Source organism: Onychostruthus taczanowskii, unplaced genomic scaffold (assembly GCF_017590055.1).
Source record: "Onychostruthus taczanowskii isolate IOZ18803 unplaced genomic scaffold, ASM1759005v1 scaffold84, whole genome shotgun sequence".
NCBI lineage: Eukaryota > Metazoa > Chordata > Aves > Passeriformes > Passeridae > Onychostruthus > Onychostruthus taczanowskii.
This window is the reverse complement of record NW_024506332.1, coordinates 1,643,396-1,663,652: the sequence shown is the minus strand read 5'-3', so window position 1 is coordinate 1,663,652 and position 20,257 is coordinate 1,643,396. Positions and strand designations below refer to the sequence as shown.

Genomic DNA, 20,257 nt, shown 5'->3' with positions numbered 1-20,257 from the left:
GCGCTTTCCCGGCTGGGGGTTTGTCCTTGTCCGGGTTGCGCTCCCCGTGGAGCCGGAATTCCCGGCGGGAAGCTGAGCCCGGGCTGCGGGTGGGGGTCTCAGAGCCCCCCTTTGCTGCACGGAGTTATTTCTGTGTCCCGCGGGTCAGAGGGATTGTACAGTTTGGTGTAAAAATTTATTAAATGGAGGGGTTTTTTAGCCCGTCTGAGCTGTGGGTGCTGCGGGGATGGGTCAGGGGTCCCCGGGGGAATGCTGAGCCCCCCCAGGTGCCCGAGGAGATCGTGACCCTTCGACGTGGTGACAAAGTGCCCAAAATAGCATCAAATGCCCCCAAACTGTGCCCAAACCAGGGCAGAACCCCCCGAATCTTCCCGATTTCCCCAATTTTCACACGTCTAAGAGATGATTACGTCAGTAGTGACGTCACTGACCCCTCCAGGGCCGGCCACCCCCCAGGCTGTGCCCGCATCAGGGTGAGCCCCCCCGGATTCGCCCATTCCCGGTGATTTTTGACACATCCGAGAGAACGTGACATCAGCAGTGACGTCGCAGACAGCCCAGGGACTGTGCACACTCTTTAATTCGCTCATTTCCGCCGATTATCGACACGGGAAGGAGATGATGTGGCGGTGACATCACAGAGCTGATCACAGGCACTCACACGCCATGGGGATGACGTCAGCAGTGACATCATACACCCCACAACATCCTCCTAGTTATCGAATTTCGCTAGTTGCGGCCCGCTCCCAGGGATGACATCAGCAATGACGTCACCCACAGCAGTCCTAAGCTTTCTCTTCTATTGACATGCAGACCTTAAAATGACGTCATGGCGACGTCAGGACCCCCCGGCGGTCAGATGGGACTGTGCAACGTCGTAACAGCAGGGTGCACACGTCACGCAGCCGCGTGCCGCGCCCATTCATCATTTCCAAGAACCGGAAGGATCGCCGCAATGGCGGCCGCGCCCGCCCCTACCGCCGCGCCACCGCTCTGGAAGTCATGGCGACACACTGGCCCACTCAGCTCTCCCCGGTTTTTGTTTTATCCTCTCTCAGCCGTTCTTCCTGACCCTTCTGTTGCCATTTTCCGTTCTCTCCCGCCCCGTACAGCCGGTCCTATTCCGCTCCGCCGTTCTTAATTAGCAATGCTAATTTATGCACACGAAACCACGCCCGCTCCGCCGTCGGCTTTACGGCAACCGGGCGGTTTTGCGACAGTTTACGCGCGTGGTGCGGGTGGCGGCGGCGCCGCGGTGACGGGACCGGGGGTGCTCAGGGATCTTTGAGGGATCCCGGAGGTCTGTGAGGGATCCTGGGGGTCTGTGGGGGGATCCCGGGGGTCTGTGAAGGGATCCCGGGGTGTTCGGGGGTCTCTGAGGGGTCCTGGGGGTCTCCTCTGAGGGGATCCCGGGGTGCTCGGGGGTCTGTGAGGGGATCCCGAAGTGTTCAGGGGTCTCTGAGGGGATCCCGGGGTGCTCGGGGGTCTCTGCCGTGTCCCAGGGGTCCCTGAGGAATCCCGGGGGTGTCCCGGGGTCCCCGCTCCCGCCGGACGCCGCTGCCGCAGCGATGTGTGTGTGTTCGTAGCGGGGTTTCGGGCCGGCGCGGGGCCATGGCCGGTGGCAGCAGCGGCCCGAGCGCGGATCAGGCGCTGGGCCAGCTGGCGGCGGCCCTGGGCGAGCTGGCGGCTCCGCCGCGCCGGGAGCAGGACGGGGCCGAGCCGCCCGGCCGGGACGCGAAGCTGGAGGCCGTGGCGGAGCGGGCAGAGCGCGTTGGCGCCGTGTTCCTGCTGCTCCTGCAGAAGCTGGAAGATGCCCGGAGCCAGCAGCCACCGGCGGGGCCCGTCCCGCGCAAGGTGCTGGGACACGCGTTCATCTTTGCTGTCACGCACAAAGACGAGAGGCCCTGGACCACGGCGAGGAGTCGGGCGGTGGCTCAGGAGCTGCTGGAGCGGCTGGTCCGGGCTGCGGACTGCGGGTCCGTGGAGGAATTCCTGCGGGGAAAGGAGGGGGATGAGGAAGGAAGATTCGGAGCAGTGATGGGGCTGCTGAAGCAGGAGTTAACCAAGTGAGTGGGGAGGGAGTGTGGTGTGGTTGGAGGGTCTCTGTAGGCAATACTGGGAAATTTCTGAGGCTCAAGACATGATAAGTATGAAACCAGGAGGTTTACAAATGGAAGGTGTTGGGGGATGATTGTCAGGGTTTGCTGCCAGCCGAGAGCCTCAAGTGGAGGGTAAATGAGTACTGTGTGTTCCCTGAGCTGTGCCTGTCTCTCCAGAGACACCTGGAAGCGTAATCCTGCCTCCAAAGACGTGTTCTCCTGGGCTCTGCTCCGTGTCAGCCGGCCCTGGCTGTGCCCGCACCTGGAGCGGGTCCTGCCGCCCGCGCTGCTCCTCTCCGACGACTTCCAGGAGGAGAACAAAGTGCTGGGCGTGCGCTGCCTGCACCACATCGTCCTCAACGTGGTGAGGGACCGAGGGAGGGCGTGGAGCCTCTGGGCTGCTGGGTGAAGGGAGGGGCAAGCACAGAATGTCCTGAGCTGGGAGGGACCCACAGGGATCCGAGTCCCAGCCTTGGCCCTGCACAGACACCCCAGCAATCATCCATGAGTGTTTCCTGGAGCTCTGGCAGCCTCGGGGCTGTGTCTGTTCCCTGGGCAGCTTGGGCAGTGCCCAGCACCCTCTGGGGAAGGAACCTGTCCCTAAAATGCAGCCTGATCTGTCCTGACACAGCTCCAGCCATTCCCTCATGTGGGTCAGATTCCTAACTTCTCTTGCTGGTGAATGGCAGGGTTTAACCTGCATTTCCAGCAGTTCCTCCCACTCCCCAGCTTTGGGAAGGCACTGGCAGGATTTAACCTGCATTTGCAGCAGTTCCTCACACTCCCCAGGCTGTGGGAAGGCCCTGGCAGGGTTTAACCTGTATTTCCAGCAGTTCCTCCCACTCCCCAGCTTTGGGAAGGCACTGGCAGGATTTAACCTGCATTTGCAGCAGTTCCTCACACTCCCCAGGCTGTGGGAAGGCCCTGGCAGGGTTTAACCTGTATTTCCAGCAGTTCCTCCCACTCCCCAGCTTTGGGAAGGCACTGGCAGGATTTAACCTGCATTTGCAGCAGTTCCTCACACTCCCCAGGCTGTGGGAAGGCCCTGGCAGGGTTTAACCTGTATTTCCAGCAGTTCCTCCCACTCCCCAGCTTTGGGAAGGCACTGGCAGGATTTAACCTGCATTTGCAGCAGTTCCTCACACTCCCCAGGCTGTGGGAAGGCCCTGGCAGGGTTTAACCTGTATTTCCAGCAGTTCCTCCCACTCCCCAGCTTTGGGAAGGCACTGGCAGGATTTAACCTGCATTTGCAGCAGTTCTTCACACTTCACACAGGGTTTAGGTTCCTGTGCTGCCCAGGAGTAATGTCCTGCTCTGTGCTGTTGCAGCCAGGGGCGGATCTGTGCCAGTTCAACAGGGCCCAGGTGGTGTTCCACGCCCTCTACAACCACCTGTACTCACGGGAGGCCCCTCTCATCCAGGTAGGACGGCTGCCCTGAGTTTTGGGGTGCCTTGGGGTGGTGGCAGCCCCTCAGGTTAAGGCAGGAGGCTGAGCCTGTTCCCTGTCACAGTGCAGCCAGGCTGTCACCAGCCTGGGGACAAAGTTACTCCGTGGATTCCAGGAAAACACCACAGAGGGAAGAGCTCTTTCCTCCTGCCCCATTCCAGGCGGGCAGGGAGCAGCTCTGAAGCACTCAGCTCAGCGGGTGGCCACAGGGTTGGGGTTTGTTGTTTTTTGGAGAGAGCACGAGCTCACGTTCCCCATCTGTCCCCACACCAGGCAGTGCTGCTGTGCCTGCTGGACCTGCTGCCCATCCTGGAGCGATGCCAGCGGCGCCAGGGCCACGGCAGAGCCACCTCCCCCTGGGACCAGGTGCTGCAGCTGGTGCTGACCCACATGGAGGCCGAGCACCGGCTGGCACTGCGCAGGGTCTACGCAGGGACCCTGCCTGCCTTCGTCACCAGGTGAGGCAGAGGGGACAGCGGCACCTGAGGGCCCTGCCCACCTTCCTGGAGGGGTGAAGAGCTGCACTGGGGGTCCTGCCCACCTTTCTGAAGGGGTGGGAGCTGCACCTGGGCATGATATCCAGGGATGGGCCCTGGGCTTGATAACAGGGTATGTTCCTTCTTCAGGGTGTGTTTTTGGGATCCAAAGGATCTATCCTCCCTCCTCAGGCTGTGTTTTTGGGATCCAAAGGATCTATCCTCCCTCCTCAGGCTGTGTTTTTGGGATCCAAGGGCATCCTCCCTGCTCAGGGTGTGTTTTTGGGATCCAGGGGATCTATTCTCCCTGCTGAGGGTGTGTTTGTGCCACCAGACTTGGCATCCTCATCGTGAGGCACCTGAAGAGGCTGGAGCGAGTCATCCTGGGCTACCTGGAGGTCTCTGATGGCCCCGGGGAAGAGGCCAGACTGGGAATCCTGGAGACCCTGCAGTGCACCATAGAGCATGCCTGGCCCAGGTACCTCTGTGGGGGGATTACACACAGAAAAGCTGTCCTGGAAACCCCTCCTGATGTGAATGTTTCATTCCTATCCTGGATGTTTCTGCTTTAAGACCCAAAGTTACTTTTTCTTGAGGAAAAGGCCCTGAAATCCTAAGGGGAAAATGTCCCAGGAAGTACTCACTGGCATTACTGAAAAACCTGGCTCCAAAATTAAGCTGGGTCCTCATTTTGACCCAACTTGTGCTATTCCAAAAACAGAAATTAAACCAACGTGGAGTAAACCCTGTGCTGTGGACTGGGCTGTGCAGTGCCAGCATCCCCACCACCATCCCGAGGTTCCTGCCTGTCCAGGGCTGTCCTGGCAGCAATCCTGCCCCACAGCAGCCCCAGGCTGTGCCGTCCCTAGCTGGGGAAGGGTTTGGGATGAGCTGTTTCCCTTGCAGGATGCCCTGCAGGCTCCCCGTGCTCCTCAAGGCCCTGCTGAGGCTGCTCTGGGACGTTCACACGGAGCAGGGCCCGACCCCCGAGCCCGTCAGGGCTGCCCTGCTGCACAGGGCCACCCAGTGCCTCATCCTGCTGGATCGCTGCTGCCAGGGCCAGGTGAAGGTGAGTCAGGGCTCCCTGGGGCTGCCAGGGCTCCCTGGGGGTGCCAGGGCCAGGTGAAGGTGAGCCAGGGCTCCCTGGAGGTGCCAGGGCTCCCTGGGGGTGCCAGAGCCCTCTTCCCTCTCACCCCAGCAGGAGTTTGGGTTCCCCCCTCCCCAGCAGCACTGAAAGTGGCTCGGTGGCTGTTGATGGGCTCAGGGTGTGCTGTGCTCCCCCCAGGGCTGGGGAGGGTGGGTGACACCATCAGAGTGCCAGGGCACTGGCAATGCTGCTCTGCCCCTGCAGGTGCTGCTGGCAGGGGTGCACAGCAGCTGTGAGGAGAACCGGGTGCGGGAGTGCCTCAGGAAGGTGCAGGAGAGCACCTGACACTGCTCACCCCCTTTTGTACAATAAAAGTGTTGTATTTATTGAAAGTTCTGTCGTTCCTGTCCCACCTGTGAGCCCTACACCTCCCCAAACACAGCTGAGGTTTCTCCAGCCTTACAGGGAGCAGCAGAGCCCCCCAGGCCAGGGCCCTTCCTGGAGCAGAGGCTGGGCTCAGCTTTTTGAGGTTGCAGAGGAGGTGGGAGATGTTCCTTTGAGCTGGGCTTCACCCAGATGTACAAACTCACTGCAATTGCCTGGGCTCGGGACACAAACCCCAGAAAATGTATGGAGTATCAAACCAGGAGTTCTGAGGGTCCTGTGAGGGGTGGGAGGTGGGTGACAGATGCTGGAGTCCCACTCTGGTGACACATCTGGAGTTCTGTCAGTCAGTACAAAAGGGTCAGGAGGGCTCAGGCTGCTTTTGTCTTGGTGCTGGGCTCAGTTTCCTCTTCGTACTCTATCTCGATGTAGGGACGTTTTCTCCTGGCTGGGCCCTTCAGGGGTGTTTTCCCTTTAGATTTGGAGTGGGAGGCTTTCTGCTCTACTTCTTCCTCCTTTTCCTGCTCCTCTTCACTGCTTGTCTCCAACTTATCCATGTCCTGAGGAAGAATTGAGTGAGCAGAGTGATGTCAGAGCAGGTTGTGCAACTAAACCTCCTCTTTCCCCAAAATCACCTCATTACGATCCCACTGCACAATCGCTGGCTCCAGAGGAGCTGGGCTGGGCTCCCACTGTCCAGTTCTCTCCCACAGCTGATTTTGCTGCCTCTTACCCGTCCCCAGAGACACCCAAGGGTGGAGGTGCCCGTGCAGCTCGGCCTCAGTTTGTACCTGGTGCTTCACCCACCTCAAAGTCGCTGAGCTCGCTGTCCTCTGCTTCCACAAACTCCCTTTTATCCACGTCCTGCAAGGAACAGAGGCAGGGACTGAGCACAGCAGTGGCACCAAGAGCCACCAAGGCCACCACAAGGTTTTTCTGAGCTGTCCCGAGTTCTTCTCAGCCCAGCTCAGCCCCAGGGCAGGGCTGGAAGCTTTACCTCATCATCATCATCTTCTTCCCTCTCTGCATCCGACTCACTCTCGCTCTCTGCATCTTGCTGCTGGAGAGCCTTGTCAAAGGCGTGGATGGGGAAGTTGTAAATGTCTCCATACTGAAAGGAAAAATGGGATTCTCCATAAGCCACAGGAAGGAGATGGACTTTGGGATGGGGGGTCACAGCATGGGGCAGCATCAGCCTGAGGTTTGGATCAGCCCCTTCCCACCTCTGAGCCCACACTCCTGCAGGAGAGGAGCCCTCTTGTTTTGGGGCTCAAACAGGAGGGCAGCCCTCGTGTTTTGGGGCTCCCTGTGCACAGGAGGGCAGCCCTCATGTTTTGGGGCTCCCTGTGCACAGGAGGGCAGCCCTCATGTTTTGGGGCTCCCTGTGCACAGAGCAGGAGGGCAGCCCTCATGTTTTGGGGCTCCCTGTGCACAGAGCAGGAGGGCAGCCCTTTCTTTGGGGGCTCCCTGTGTTTTGGGGAGCCAGGCACCCCCATTCCCCAGGGCAGCTGACGCTGTGAGCTCCGTGTGACCCTCACCGTGTCCTGCTTCAGCCTTTCCAGCAGCTCCTTCTCGATGGCGTTGTCCAGCTGGGCAGCAATCAGGGCTTTCTCCTAGGGAACACAGAGCAGCTGTGTGAGGCCCAGGGGCAGCAGGGTGTGCAGCAGTGGCACGAGGTGGCACGAGGTGACACGGGGCACTCCTTACCTCCCGCCTGTTCTCGCGCCTCTCGATCTTCCTGCGCAGCGGGACGAGCTTCCTCCTGCAGGGAACGGGCACTGGGAATGTCACAGCCCCTGGCAGGCAGCAACAGCCAGCAGCTGCAGCATTCCAAACGTGGGGAACCTCCTGAGGTGTGGGTGCCTCAGGATGAGAAAGATCTAAAGCTGGTAGAGCGTGTCCAAAGGATGGGGAAGGGTCTGGAGGAGCCACAGGAGGAGCAGCTCCTCCCGAGGGACGGCTCTGATCCCGGCTCTCTGTGACAGGGAATGGCTGGAGCTGTGGCAGGGCAGGGCCAGGTTGGATTTTAGGGGAGGATTCTTCCCCCAGAGGGTGCTGGGCACGGCTCCGAGGCTGCCAGAGCTCCAAGATGGACACTGCTCCCAGGGATGCACAGGGGGGGTTGTTGGGGTGTCAGTGCAGGGCCAGGAATTGGGATCAATGATCAATGATCCCTGTGGGATCTGCAATCACTGAGTTGGGATCAGTGATCCCTGTGGGATCAGTGACCAATGAGTTGGGATCAATGAATCAGTGATCCCTGTGGGATCAGTGACCGGGATCAATGATCTGGGATCAGTGATCCCTGTGGGATCAGTGACCAACGAGTTGGGATCAATGATCACTGAGTTGGGATCAGTGATCCCTGTGGGATCAGTGATCACTGAGTTGGGATCAATGATCCCTGTGGGATCTGCAATCACTGAGTTGGGATCAGTGATCCCTGTGGGATCAGTGACCAACGAGTTGGGATCAATGATCACTGAGTTGGGATCAGTGATCCCTGTGGGATCAGTGATCACTGAGTTGGGATCAATGATCACTGAGCTGGGATCAGTGATCCCTGTGGGATCAGTGATCACTAAGTTGGGATCAATGATCACTGAGTTGGGATCAGTGATCACTGGGGGATCAATGATCTGGGATCAGTGATCCCTGTGGGTCCCTCCACTCAGAACATTCCCTCAGGGCATTTACACGCTGCATTCCTGCACCTCACCCGTGTCAGATCCATCTAAACAGATCAGGAAAACGGGGACCAGCTCCATGTCCCAGCAGCCAGCGGCTCAGGAGAGGGGCAATGGCTGCAGAAGCCACCAGAGGTCACTCCCAGGGTCACTCCCGTGTCCCTTACTGTCTCTTGAGGGTCAGCTTGCGGATGCGGATCAGGTACTGCGTGATCTTGGTGAACCTCTGCTTGCACTTGTGCCGGATGAAGCGGGGCCAGTAGATGAGGTTCTCGTCGATCTCCTCCAGAGCCTTCTCGTAGTTCTTGCTCAGCAGCACCTGCGGGGACAGGGGAAGGGCTGGGTGACAGAGCAGGACAAAACAGGGACGTCTGGGAGGGGCTGCATCGCCCCCAGAGTCACGGAACCATTTAGGAAAAGCCCTCCAAGGGGGATCCCCACCTCGTCCCCAGCCCCGAGCACTCAGTGCCACCTCCAGGATGGGAATTCCAAACCTCCCTGGGCAGTTCCATGCCTGAGCACCCTCTCCACGGAGAAATTCCTGCTGCTGCCCGCCGTGTCCCTCCCCTGGAACAGCCTCCCTGCCCTCTGAGGGGACAGCAGGGCGGCTGTCCCTGCCGTGTCCCCGAGCTCACCCGCTCCCAGAGGCGCCGGGGAAACGCCGCCCGCTCGATGGTCTTCATGTAGAGATAACAGCGACCTGGGAACAGGCAACAAACCCCTGAGCCCCTCCCCAGAGCCAGGCTGCCCCCAGGCACTGCCACCCACCCTCCCCCGCCCACTGCATCCCACAACCATCCAGGCTGGAAAAGACTCCCCAGATCAAATCCAACCTCTGATCCCCAGTGCCACGTCCAGGCATTCCCATGGCACCTCCAGGGATGGGGGCTCCAAACCCCCCTGGGGGCCCCTTCCAAGGGCTGATCCCCCCTCCATGCAGGATCCCTGCTCCCACCTTTCTCCTCCCGGACAGTGGCGTACTGGCTGTTGGCCAGCGGGCAGGAGGAGCGGTTGCACAGCCCCGTCAGGTTGTACTCGTTCCTGCAGAAATTCTGCGTTTTGGTGCTGCAAAAAAAGGGCAGGGAACTCATGAGGGGAGGGCAGGAAGACCCCACCGCTCCCACAGCTCACCCCATCCTCTGTGACTGTCACATGTGGCCGTGGTGGCGCTGAGGGGACACTTTAGGGGGTACCCGAGCACGTCCCTCCCGTTCCTGTCCCTGCTGGATCCCCCCAAAGCCCCCCCGGGCTCAGCCCACCCCGTCCCCCAAACTCACGTCATCTTGTAGGAGCAGAACTGCCTGTTCCCCAGCATGCTCCAGACAACCTGCGGGGGGCACACACAGCGGGTGACACACCGCGACACCCCCCACCCGCTCGTCCCCGCGCGGCTCTGACCCCACAAACATCGGGGTTCTCTCGGTGTCCCCCGGCAGGGAGAGCGCGGCGCCCCAAGAAGAGCAGGCACAGCACGCGTGCTGCTGCCAAGTCCCCACTCACACCCCCGGTGCCCCTGTCCCCCCGGAGCCACAGCGGCGCTGGGGACAGACAGGGGACCGCGGCCACGTGCGGCGGGGACACGGCCGGGCCCGGCGGCGGGGCGGGCGCTTGACACGGGGCCGAACGAACGGTCGGACTCACATCGTCCGAATGCATGGTGGCGGTGGCAGAGGTGGCGGCGGTGACACAGACGGCGGTGGAGGTGGCGGCGGTGGCGGTGACAGCGCGGACTGACCGTAATGGGAGCGCCGGCCGCGCGGTCTAGGGCGCCGCCATTACAGGAAGGGGCGGGGCGCGCGAAGTCTCGCGAGATCGGCGGCCCTGAGGGAAGGGAAAAGGGCGGGAAGGAGGGCGGGCCGCGCTGTCATGGCGGCCGCGCCCCCTCAGGGCGGAGATCACACAGCCCCTTGCTCAAACAGGCGCTGAGGGGCCCCGAGCGATGTGTTTGGGGCGGGTTAAATCTGCACTCTGGAGCCGTGGGAGAAAATGCAGTTTCTCTGCTAAGCTCTTCCCTCAGAGCTTTGTCAGCTGCAGCTGACAAAGCCACGTTAAATACAGTGATCTACCTGGCTTTGTTGGCTGAGTCTAAACCTTATTCCCACCTCAGTTCCTTCAGAGCTCTTCAAACGAGTAAATTAATTTAATGCATGTTGGGAAGGACACACGAGCAGCACAGACATAGCACAATACATCAGATTACACCACAAACAAACGAAGGTTTTTTAGCGTCCTCAGACATCGAGTGACATCTTTAGTGCCAGCTGATTCCATGGTTGAGTCCCACAGCGGCTTCACGGAATGGATGGAGCCTCCAAATCCTGGAGCAGAGGTTGGAGACTGACGGGTCTGGGGCAGGCTAAGCCGGCAGTGGCTGCCCTCACATCCGTGTTCTGTCGCCATAATTACAATTCCAAAGCAGGACACACGTTCCTTGGCTATTCCATGTTTTCCGCCTCCCCATCGCTCTTCTCCATGAGGGGCAATCCCCGCTGGGCTCCCTTCGTGCTGTAGCTTTTGGGTTTCATGGCGCACTCCTGGCTCAGGATGGCCTGGGTGAAGCAGAGCAGAAATCGTGTTTTAATAAAAGTAATGATTAATTTGATCAGTTAACAGGAGCGTTACCACGCTGGGAAAAAGCCAAAGCAGACTTTCCCCCAGGGAACACAAGCTGTGAGTGCAGGGAAGGACCCTCTAAACCTCCCTGCTCTTATCTCAGTTTTTTTTTGTCCATTTTTGAGGGCAGCATAGAGGCCTACAGGGAACACGCAACCCCTGGCGAATTTATTCCTAATTCCCTCGGATCCCTGGGATGTGGAACCCCAGGAGAACCCCCCTGACTGACCATCTTCTCCTCCGCGGCCGGGGGGCTGCGCAGGAGCCAGCAGAGCGGGGCGTAGGCCACGTTCAGCACGCCCACCATCACCATCAGCCAGGGGAAGCCCAGGGCTCGCACGATCGCCCCGCCCGTGGAGGGACCTGCAAATTTCAGTCCAAAAAAAGTGACAAAACTCCACGGAGGTGCACCTCCACTGTGAGTAAAGCTCCCCTACCGATGGCAAAGCCCGTGCAGAAGGCCACGTCGGCGATGGCGTAGACGGTGCCGTAGGCTGAGGTGTGGCGCAGGTCCACCAGGTAGGCCATGATGGGCATCATGGAGGAGTCCACCATTCCTGCCCGGGGCGTGAGGGGCTCCTCAGTCCCCCTGTCCCGGGGGAACTGCCCCGGAGCAACCGCAGCACCCCCGGCTTACCTATGGCAAAGCCCAGGCCGGCGTTGGGGCCGATCAGCCCGTAAATGTTGGTGGCCAGAGGGACCTGGGGAGGAGAGAGAGGAGGTGTGAGGTCAGGAGAGCTGTGGGAGGTGGGACACAGGCCATGGAATTGTGGGATGGGAGCTTAAAGATCTTTCTGTCCCAGCCCTGCCGTGGGCAGGGACACTTTCCACTCTCCCAGGGTGTTCCAGGCTGGCCTTGGGCACTGCCAGGGATCCAGGGGCAGCCACAGCTCCTCTGGGATATTACACGCTTCTATTTAACTACACATGTGTAATTTTAGTGTTATTACTGAATTTTGGAAGGGTTTTTTATGGCTTTAGGTTAAATGTACTGTTCTCTTGGGAGTTAGAATTTGTTAGTATAGAGAGTTTAAAATTTTTAGTATTTAGAACTCTAACACCATCCCAGCCCCTTGCCCCCCTCACAGGGAGGAATTTCTTCCCAATATCCCACCTAACCCTACCCTGTGTCACTTTGAAGCCATTTCCCCTCATCGTGTCCCTCCATCCCTTGTGAATCCAGGCTCCCTTCAGGTCCTGGACAGCCACAGGTCACCCACAGCCTTTCCCAGGCTGAACAATCCCAAATCTTAGCCTGAAGATCTGGAGATCTGCGAGCCTTGTGCATTTGCTGTGGCAGGACGGTGAAAATCCCTGCAGATTCTCCTGCAGGGACACCTCAGATCCCCTTATGGGCCAGGGCTGTGGGGATCCCACCTCAGATCCCCCTGTGGGGCAGGGCTGTGGGATCCCACCTCAGATTCCTTCAGATTCCCTCTGTGGGGATCCCACCTCAGTTTCCCCCTGTGGGGATCCCACCTCGGATTCCTTTGGATTCCCTCTGTGGGGATCCCACCTCAGATCCCCCTGTGGGGCAGGGCTGTGGGGATCCCACCTCGGATTCCTTCAGATTCCCCCTGTGGGGATCCCACCTCAGTTTCCCCCTGTGGGGCAGGGCTGTGGGGATCCCACCTCGGATTCCTTCAGATTCCCCCTGTGGGGATCCCACCTCAGATCCCCCTGTGGGGATCCCACCTCGGATTCCTTCAGATTCCCTCTGTGGGGATCCCACCTCAGATCCCCCTGTGGGGATCCCACCTGAGATTCCTTCGGATTCCCCCGTGCTACTCACACAGAGGAGGCTGATTCCCACCACAGCCATTCCAATCATGGAGCACAGCCACCTGCAATGTGAGCACAGGGCAGGAGTTCTCAGGCTCCAGCAGAACATGCTGAAATTTGGGCTGGGCTGAGCCCAAATCTTTAATATCCCACTCACCTGCCCATCCTGTTGGCCAGAATCCCAAAGAGGTTGGTGCCAATGAGGTAGGAGATGCTGGCAGGCAGGAACGCCATCCCTGGGAGACAGAAAGGATTTTAAATTGTCTTGTGCCCAAGAAAACAGAGAATTGCACAAATTTTCAGTCCCCAATGGCCTCATTTGGAGAATATCATGAGCTAGGCCAGGCACATGAACATCTCCTGCCAGAGTTTCTCCCTCTTCCACCTTTCCACCTTTTCCCTCACTAAATAAAGAGGAATAAAGCCGCTTAAGTAAAAAGCTCAGGGATCATTATGTAGCTCACAATTAAATATTTGCTCTCCCCGCTGCTTTACCAGTTGTTTATTTTTCATATCCTCTCCTGCTGACAATAAATAAGTGACCAGCTCCATTTCCCTGGACAGCTTCCTTATTGGAGCACGCTGATTTGTGTTTCATTTCCTCTCCTCTAACAGTACACAACCTGGTTAATCCTGCAGGTTTACCCCGAGCTCTTCTGGGTTATTTTTCCCAGAATCATGGGTGAAAGAGACCCAATAAAGAACCCCCTGAGTTTTGAACAGCTCGTGAGAGGGGTGGTGTTGAACTCTGAATCCAAACAGCTCTCAAATCTCAGGTACCTGAACATCTTAGGGAACATATTGGGATTTTCTTCTGTTCAATCACTTTGAGGTGACTTTGAGAAAATCCCAAATACATTCCCCAGGATGTTCAGGTGCCTGTGATTTCCCGTGGTGACAGGGGAGCCCTGAGTGCTTTTTCCCTGGGTTGTGTCCCTTCTCCCAGTGCCAGGATCCCTGGGTGCCGCTTTCCCCTCCCTTCCTCTCTCCAGAGCTTGCTGTCGCTGAGGATAACTCAATCAGGAGCAATTCCAGCCCCCTGCTCGCAGCCTGCAATCCAATTTGGGATCTAAGTGCAGCCCGGGGCACCCCTGGGGTGATTCCTGCTCCGCTTGGGTTTTATCACCATTTCTGGTCGTTTCTGCAGCGAGCACAGGCGCTGTTATCTCCACATCCCATTTTCTGGGCAGCTGGCAATCAGCAGAGCCCGTCCTGCCCTGCCTGGCGTGCTGGGCTCGGCCTCAGCTCGCTCTGCAGAGCCCATCTGGCCTCCCCAGTCCCAGCCCAGCACGAGCCCATTCTCTGCCCTGCACAAGATGGGCTCCCTGCCCCGTTATTGCTCTGCTGGGCGGCACATCCCACACAATTTTTTCAATAACAGAGCAGAGCAGCTACCACCGAGGACATTTCCAGCTGGAATTGGAGCCGTGCCCAGCCTGGGATCGCTCGCTGCACGGGCAGCAGGGCAGATGTTTCCTTCTCTTTTGTTGGAGAGATACAAAAGATGATTCAACCCCTCCTGCAGTGCCCAGGCAGGGCCAGATCTTGGTCCCTGGAAGTGTCCAAGGACGTGGCACTCAGTGCTCAGGGCTGGGATCAGTCACAGGCTGGACCCAATGGCTCTTGGGGGGTTTTTTTGGGGTTCTGAGCTCTCTGGAGCTCAGGGGAAGAGGCTGCAGAGCAGGGGACCCACCGAGCTGCCACTGCGGGGAGCACATGGTCTGCAGCATCCAGATGGGCAGCGTGGGCTCCAGCATGGCCACCCCCATGTTGGAGAAGCAGAGGGCTCCTGGAAAAGGGAGAAAAGTTCTGGTTTAGCCCCTTTTTATTGCTGTTTCAAGCAGGCACGAGGAAATCTTTAACAAGGGGAACAAATTTAAAGCTCCACCTTTACCTGCAGCCACCAGGATGTAGGGGTCTCGCAGCAGGGTGGACACAGGGGTGGCTTTGGTGCTCTGCAGAGGGGGTGGCGTGGGCTGGGGGCTGTGCCCTCAGCTGGCCCTGGCACAGCCCCAGCCCCGGGCAGTGCCCACCTCCCCCAGCCAGCGCCGTGCTCACCTCCGGGGAGATCCGCGAGGGCTGCAGGATGCACAGCTGCAGAGCTGGGGACAGAACACGGCTGGGGGCTCCTTCCTGCAGGCACCACTCCTTCCTTCCTTCCTTCCTTCCTTCCTTCCTTCCTTCCTTCCTTCCTTCCTTCCTTCCTTCCATCATCCATCCATCCATCATCCATCCATCCATCCATCCATCATCCATCCATCCATCATCCATCCACCATCCATCCATCATCCATCCATCCATCCATCCATCCATCCATCCATCCACCCATCCATCCATCCATCATCCATCCATCCATCATCCATCCATCCATCCATCCATCCATCCATCCATCCATCCATCCACCATCCATCCCCCTGTCCTTCCCCTCAGCCCCACCCAGCCCAGAGCACAACCCCAGCCTGCAGGAGCTGTTTGGGGACCTTCTTGGAGCGGGCAGAGCAGGAGGGAGGGAGCCCCAAAACCGCATGGAGAGGTTTGGAAGGGTTTTATCAATCGCTGAATGCTCCCATCAGGCTGCCAGCTGGGGAGCTGGAGCGTGACAGGAATGGGATGAGGAGAAGAAAAGGGTTAAAGCAGGAAGTTTGATAGGCACGAGGCCCGTGTTTCATTTCCCGCGGCTCTCACACGCTTCATTAGGGATATCTTGCTTTACAGCCAGACGAGGACGGTAACTGGGGCTGTAATTTAATTAGTTCTGTGCTTCCCACTGCAAATGCAGCTCCTGCTGGCTGGGACTTTGCTGTGGCACTCGGGGAGCTCCCGTGGCCTCTGTGTGGGAGCAAGAGCGAGGTGCCACGTCTGCTGGCAAAGCCTGGCTCCTTCATGGCACCAGGAGGCTGCAGACAGGGGTGCCTTGCCAGAGAATTCACAGTTCAAAGAGCTTTACTGAATGGGCTGCTGCAGCCGTCAAAGCAGTCAGGGGGGTTATTAAATAATGAGGGATTTGTTCCTGCTCTGCTGCTGTGTCAGTCATCTGGGGATGGCAAAAATAGGATTTGATATTCATTAAATGATGATGATGATGGAATAAGCAGTGCTGGTGGTGTCACCCACCTGTGTTGATGTGCCTCTTCCTCCCCACATCCACATTCCAATAATTTCCTTTTTTTCTAGGGTTCAACCCTTTGGTTTCTCACCTCCATCCAGGAGGGCGAGGAAGGCCAGGACGAGGAAGGGCGACGCCTTCCCCACGAATTCGTACATGATGCTCCCAAAGGGTGCCCCGACTGCAAGGGAAGGGCTGGGTCACACCTTGGAGGTGCCACCGTGCCCAGAGCCTGGCGGTGCCACTGTCCCCAGAGCCTGGCGGTGCCACTGTCCCCAGAGACTGGAGGTGCCACCGTGCCCAGAGCCTGGCGGTGCCACTGTCCCCAGAGCCTGGCGGTGCCACCGTCCCCAGAGCCTGGAGGTGCCACTGTCCCCAGAGCCTGGAGGTGCCACTGTCCCCAGAGCCTGGCAGTGCCACTGTCCCCAGAGCCTGGAGGTGCCACTGTCCCCAGAGCCTGGCAGTGCCACTGTCCCCAGAGCCTGGAGGTGCCACTGTCCCCAGAGCCTGGCAGTGCCACTGTCCCCAGAGACTGGAGGTGCCACCGTGCCCAGAGCCTGGCGGTGCCACTGTCCCCAGAGCCTGGCGGTGCCACCGTCCCCAGAGCCTGGAGGTGCCACTGTCCCCAGAGCCTGGAGGTGCCACTGTCCCCAGAGCCTGGCAGTGCCACTGTCCCCAGAGCCTGGGGCTGCTCTGAGTCCCTGCTGGGTGTTCGGGGAGGTGTCAGTCCCACAGGCAGTGCCAGGGAGGGGACAGGGGAGGGAGGGAGGGGACAGGGGGAGGGAGGGGAGCACCCAGCCCGTGGAAGGCGCCATTGCAGGACCAGGTGGCGCTGTGGAAGGTGGAAGGTGGCATTGCAGGACCAGGTGGCGCTGTGGCCGTGTCCCCTTGGGGACAGGGGCTCCGTACTCAGCACTCCCAAGGCCAGGCCTCCCAGGGCGATGCCCATGGCGCTGCCCCTCTCCGAGTCGTCCGGGTACACGCTGGCCAGCAGCCCCAGGCCTGGGGGCACAGACAGAGCCCGCCTCAGCCTGGCTGGGTGCCTGGCGGCTCCTCTCTGCCATTTTGGGGGTTCAGCTGCTCCCTGGCAGGAGGAGGAGGAGGAGGACCCAGCCAGGGGGAGCTGATGCAGGGACTGAGGTGTAGGCAGAACCTTCACCTGCCACCGATGAGAAGGAGGAGCCGACGCCCTGCAGGGCTCTGGCGGTGAGCAGCAGGGTGTAGGTGCCCGAGAAAGCAAACACTGCAGAGGGAGGGCAGAGCTGGGCTCAGACCCGCGCCACTGGGCAAGGCTGGCCCCAGCTGCCTCTGGAAGGGGTGAGAGGGCAGAGAGATTGTCCTTGTCACCCTCTCCTGGGCCTGGGGGCTCTGCTCTGTCCTTTCTGACACGAAGCAGGTGATGGGGAGGGTACTCACTGACTGTGGAGAGGAACATGATGGTGAAGCCCAGGAACATGGGGATGTGGTACCCGATCCTGGAACAGGAAAAAAGAGGCCCCAGCTCAGGAGGGCTCCTCATATTCCCCTGGGGAATGTCTGTGGGCTGGGAAGCAGCTCCTGAGCGGGGGCTGTCCCCACAAGTGCTGCTCAGAGGGACCCCAGTGCCCCCCAGTAACTCTGCAAAACCCCCCCAGGGCCACAGCTCTGCTGCCCAGCCCCGTGCCCAGCCCAGCCCGGCTCAGCGTCTGCAGGAGGATGTGGAGAGGAACATGATGGTGAAGCCCAGGAACATGGGGATGTGGTACCCGATCCTGGAACAGGAAAAAAGAGGCCCCAGCTCAGGAGGGCTCCTCATATTCCCCTGGGGAATGTCTGTGGGCTGGGAAGCAGCTCCTGAGCGGGGGCTGTCCCCACAAGTGCTGCTCAGAGGGACCCCAGTGCCCCCCAGTAACTCTGCAAAACCCCCCCAGGGCCACAGCTCTGCTGCCCAGCCCCCGTGCCCAGCCCAGCCCAGCTCAGTGTCTGCAGGAGGGAAAGAAAACCTGAAAATAACATTTTATCCATCCACAGCTGGCTGGGAGGCTGTGTTTGTTTATCCCCTGCTTGCTGGTATCAAACAGCATCTGCCAGCACCTGAGGAGAGCATCAGTGAGCTTTATGCTGGGTCATAAACCCACCAGGCACGAGCAGGCTGCTAGAAAAGGTGTCAGTGCTGCCTTTTGGATGGATATATTTTACCTCCTGGTGATTCCCTCCCGGCAATCCCTGCAGCTGCAGGAGATTCCTCAGCTCCTGGTGGTTCCAGCAGCGGGAAGGAGCCAAGGAATTGTGAGTGACGGATGAGCAACGCCGTGGCTGGCTCTCACAGTTAAAGGGCAAATGTCATGGATATATGTTAGGGGAAGTTTTATAGATTTATAGTTGTGTTTTACCCCCCTTGAGCTGTTATTATGGGGTGGCCTGGGTTTGGGATATTTGGGAGGGTCCTCCCAAAGTGACCTCCACCACTGGGCTCCAGTCGATGTTTAAAGACGTGACCTCCACCACTGGGCAAACTTTGGGAGGGGTTAAAGGGTTAAAAGGCAAAACCTCCACTGTGTGGACGAGCACATGGTGGGAAAAATCCCCTGTTCCCTGTAATATTTTCTCTATCCAGTCTTCTGCTGTATTTTTGACAAGGTTTTAATAAACCTTTCAGGTTTTTGAGAGCCAGTGTCGTTTCTCACCCATGGAATCGCAGGAACCCCAGGTCTGACCTACCTGTTGGTCAGCACACCCACCCAGGGGTTGACCAGCAGCTGCACCAGAGCCTTGGAGGCGAAGAGCAGCCCCACCCGGGTGTTCTCCTGGGCCAGGAACTCCCCTCCCTCCAGGCAGCCCCTGCCCGGGGCTGGGGGGGCGCTGGGGGGGTCCCCGGGGGGGCTGCTCGGGGGGTGCCCCGGGGGGCTGCTCCCCGTCCCGTTGGGCGGCCCCAGGGCGCTGCTGAAGCCCCGAACGGGCACGGTGGTGTTGTCAAAATAGGAGAGCACGGAGGAGAAGGGAGGAGCCCCCGGGGCTGCGGGAGTTGGCTCGGGCAGGGCTGGGCTCGCGGAGCTCTTGGCACCTTCGTACTCGGTGGTGTAGAGGAAGGTGGGGACGATGGGGACTGCAAAAAAGCCGGGGAAGGGATTAGTGAGGGATTGAGGGGTTTTCTTGCAGTTCCTGGCTCGGCTCGGAGCTGAGCTGAGCGGTGCTGGCCAGGTGGGTCCTGGAAGGACCAGGAGCCGCTGGCATCGCCCAGGGAGCGATGGAGCGGGGTACCCAGGGCAGCCCTGAAGAGTCCCACACTGTGTCCCCAAAGACCCTCACACTGCCCTGAGACAGCCTCAAAAACCCTACAGTGTACCCTGAGACAGGGCCCCAAAGAAACCCACTCTGTGTCCCCAGAGAACCCCACAGTGGCAGCCCCAAAGAGCCCCACGATGCATTCTGAGAGAGCCCCAGAAACCCCACAATGTTGCCTGAGACAGCCCCAAAGAACCCCACACTGTGCCCCCAAAGAATCTGGCACTGTCCTGTGAGCAGCCCCAAAAGCACCTCACACTGTACCCATGAGACAATCCCAAAGAACCCCACACTGCACCATGAGACAATCCCAAAGAACCCCACAATGTATCCATGAAACAGCCCCAAAAGAACCCCACAATGTATCAGACAACACCAAAGAACCCCATGCTGTACTTCTGAGACAGCCCCAAAGAATCCCATATTGTGCCCATAAGACAGCCCCAAAGGACCCCAAAATGTGCCCCCAAAGAACCCCACAATGTACAATGAGACAGCCCCAAAGAATCCCACACTATACCCATTAGACAGCCCCGAAGAAGCCCACAATGTGCCCCCAAAGAACCCCACACTGTCCTCTGAGACAGCCCCAAAGAATCCCACACTGTATCCCTGAGACAGCCCCAAAGAACCCCACAACGTACCCCTGAGACAGCCCCAAAAAACCCCACAATGTACCCCTGAGACAGCCCCAAAAAACCCCACAATGTACCAATGAGACAGCCCCAAAGAACCTCACACCATGCCCAGGCAGCCCCAGAGGACCCCACGCTGTGCCCCCAAGGACCCCCACAGCCCCCAAGGACCCCCGTGGTCCCCAAGGCCCCCCAGGACCCCCGGCAGCCCCGCGTACCCACGACGGTGAGCAGGACGTTGTCCAGCAGCAGCGCCACAAACACCACCGCCAGCACCAGCCGGGGCGAGGCCCTGCCCGCGGCCAGCCAGGGCTGGGACACGGCAGGGGACATGGCAGGGGACATGGCAGAGGACATGGCAGGGGACACGGCTGGGGACATGGCTGGGGACATGGCAGGGGACACGGCTGGGGACACGGCAGGGGACACGGCAGGGGACATGGCAGGGGACATGGCTGGGGACACGGCAGGGGACACGGCCGGGGACACGGCTGGGGACACGGCTGGGGACACGGCTGGGGACACGGCCAGGCACAGCCAGGCTCCTGTGGGCTCCTGTGCTCGGGGGTCGAGGCCGCCACAAACCTGCCAAGAGAACATTCCAGGTCAAACCTCCCACGGGGCCGGGGCTTCTCCCGTGGGAAGGCAACTCCTGGGGTCACTCAGTGTGTCCCCAG

General features: G+C 59.4%; 3 protein-coding genes and 1 non-coding gene across 4 annotated transcripts; 1 reads left to right on the top strand and 3 right to left on the bottom strand.

Moving 5' to 3' along the window:
* Positions 1-853: 853 nt before the first annotated feature.
* On the bottom strand, positions 854-948 carry LOC121346829. Its single transcript, XR_005954122.1, has one exon. It is a non-coding gene; the product is annotated as a small nucleolar RNA U13 (small nucleolar RNA).
* Positions 949-1,611: 663 nt separating this feature from the next.
* TTI2 (TELO2 interacting protein 2) lies at positions 1,612-5,501 on the top strand. Its single transcript, XM_041424734.1, has 7 exons — positions 1,612-2,066; positions 2,277-2,463; positions 3,428-3,520; positions 3,820-4,004; positions 4,357-4,500; positions 4,929-5,091; positions 5,374-5,501. The coding sequence occupies exons 1-7, from the start codon at positions 1,612-1,614 to the stop codon at positions 5,452-5,454; spliced, it is 1,308 nt and encodes a 435-aa protein (XP_041280668.1). The 3' UTR covers positions 5,455-5,501.
* Positions 5,474-9,992, bottom strand: MAK16 (MAK16 homolog). Its single transcript, XM_041424951.1, has 10 exons — positions 9,822-9,992; positions 9,458-9,507; positions 9,136-9,245; positions 8,816-8,880; positions 8,348-8,499; positions 7,201-7,255; positions 7,032-7,106; positions 6,491-6,604; positions 6,301-6,357; positions 5,474-6,053 (listed from the first exon to the last, which is right to left on the bottom strand). Exons 1-10 carry the CDS (start codon positions 9,834-9,836, stop codon positions 5,865-5,867), a joined length of 882 nt encoding a protein of 293 aa, XP_041280885.1. The 5' UTR covers positions 9,837-9,992; the 3' UTR covers positions 5,474-5,864.
* A 623-nt stretch (positions 9,993-10,615) lies between these two features.
* SLC18A1 (solute carrier family 18 member A1) lies at positions 10,616-19,961 on the bottom strand. The gene is made up of 15 exons (XM_041424732.1): positions 19,799-19,961; positions 18,382-18,766; positions 17,098-17,156; positions 16,841-16,924; positions 16,591-16,683; positions 15,773-15,862; positions 14,634-14,677; positions 14,470-14,530; positions 14,269-14,364; positions 12,733-12,811; positions 12,586-12,637; positions 11,431-11,494; positions 11,231-11,350; positions 11,023-11,156; positions 10,616-10,729 (listed from the first exon to the last, which is right to left on the bottom strand). Exons 1-15 carry the CDS (start codon positions 19,959-19,961, stop codon positions 10,616-10,618), a joined length of 1,638 nt encoding a protein of 545 aa, XP_041280666.1.
* Positions 19,962-20,257: the final 296 nt, after the last annotated feature.

Excerpts from the sequence above, each read along its gene's own strand:
- SLC18A1 (XM_041424732.1), bottom strand. The coding sequence starts at position 19,961 with ATGTCCCCAGCCGTGTCCCCTGCCATGTCCTCTGCCATGTCCCCTGCC. Across the intron at positions 17,157-18,381 it reads GTGGGTGTGCTGACCAACAG|GATCGGGTACCACATCCCCA; the intron begins GTAGGTCAGACC and ends TTCCTGTTCCAG. Across the intron at positions 12,812-14,268 it reads CTCCCCGCAGTGGCAGCTCG|GGATGGCGTTCCTGCCTGCC; the intron begins GTGGGTCCCCTG and ends TCTGTCTCCCAG.
- TTI2 (XM_041424734.1), top strand. The coding sequence starts at position 1,612 with ATGGCCGGTGGCAGCAGCGGCCCGAGCGCGGATCAGGCGCTGGGCCAG. Across the intron at positions 2,464-3,427 it reads ACCACATCGTCCTCAACGTG|CCAGGGGCGGATCTGTGCCA; the intron begins GTGAGGGACCGA and ends GTGCTGTTGCAG. Across the intron at positions 3,521-3,819 it reads GGGAGGCCCCTCTCATCCAG|GCAGTGCTGCTGTGCCTGCT; the intron begins GTAGGACGGCTG and ends TCCCCACACCAG.
- MAK16 (XM_041424951.1), bottom strand. Across the intron at positions 6,605-7,031 it reads AAAGGCTGAAGCAGGACACG|TATGGAGACATTTACAACTT; the intron begins GTGAGGGTCACA and ends TTTTCCTTTCAG. Across the intron at positions 6,054-6,300 it reads GCGAGCTCAGCGACTTTGAG|GACATGGATAAGTTGGAGAC; the intron begins GTGGGTGAAGCA and ends ATTCTTCCTCAG.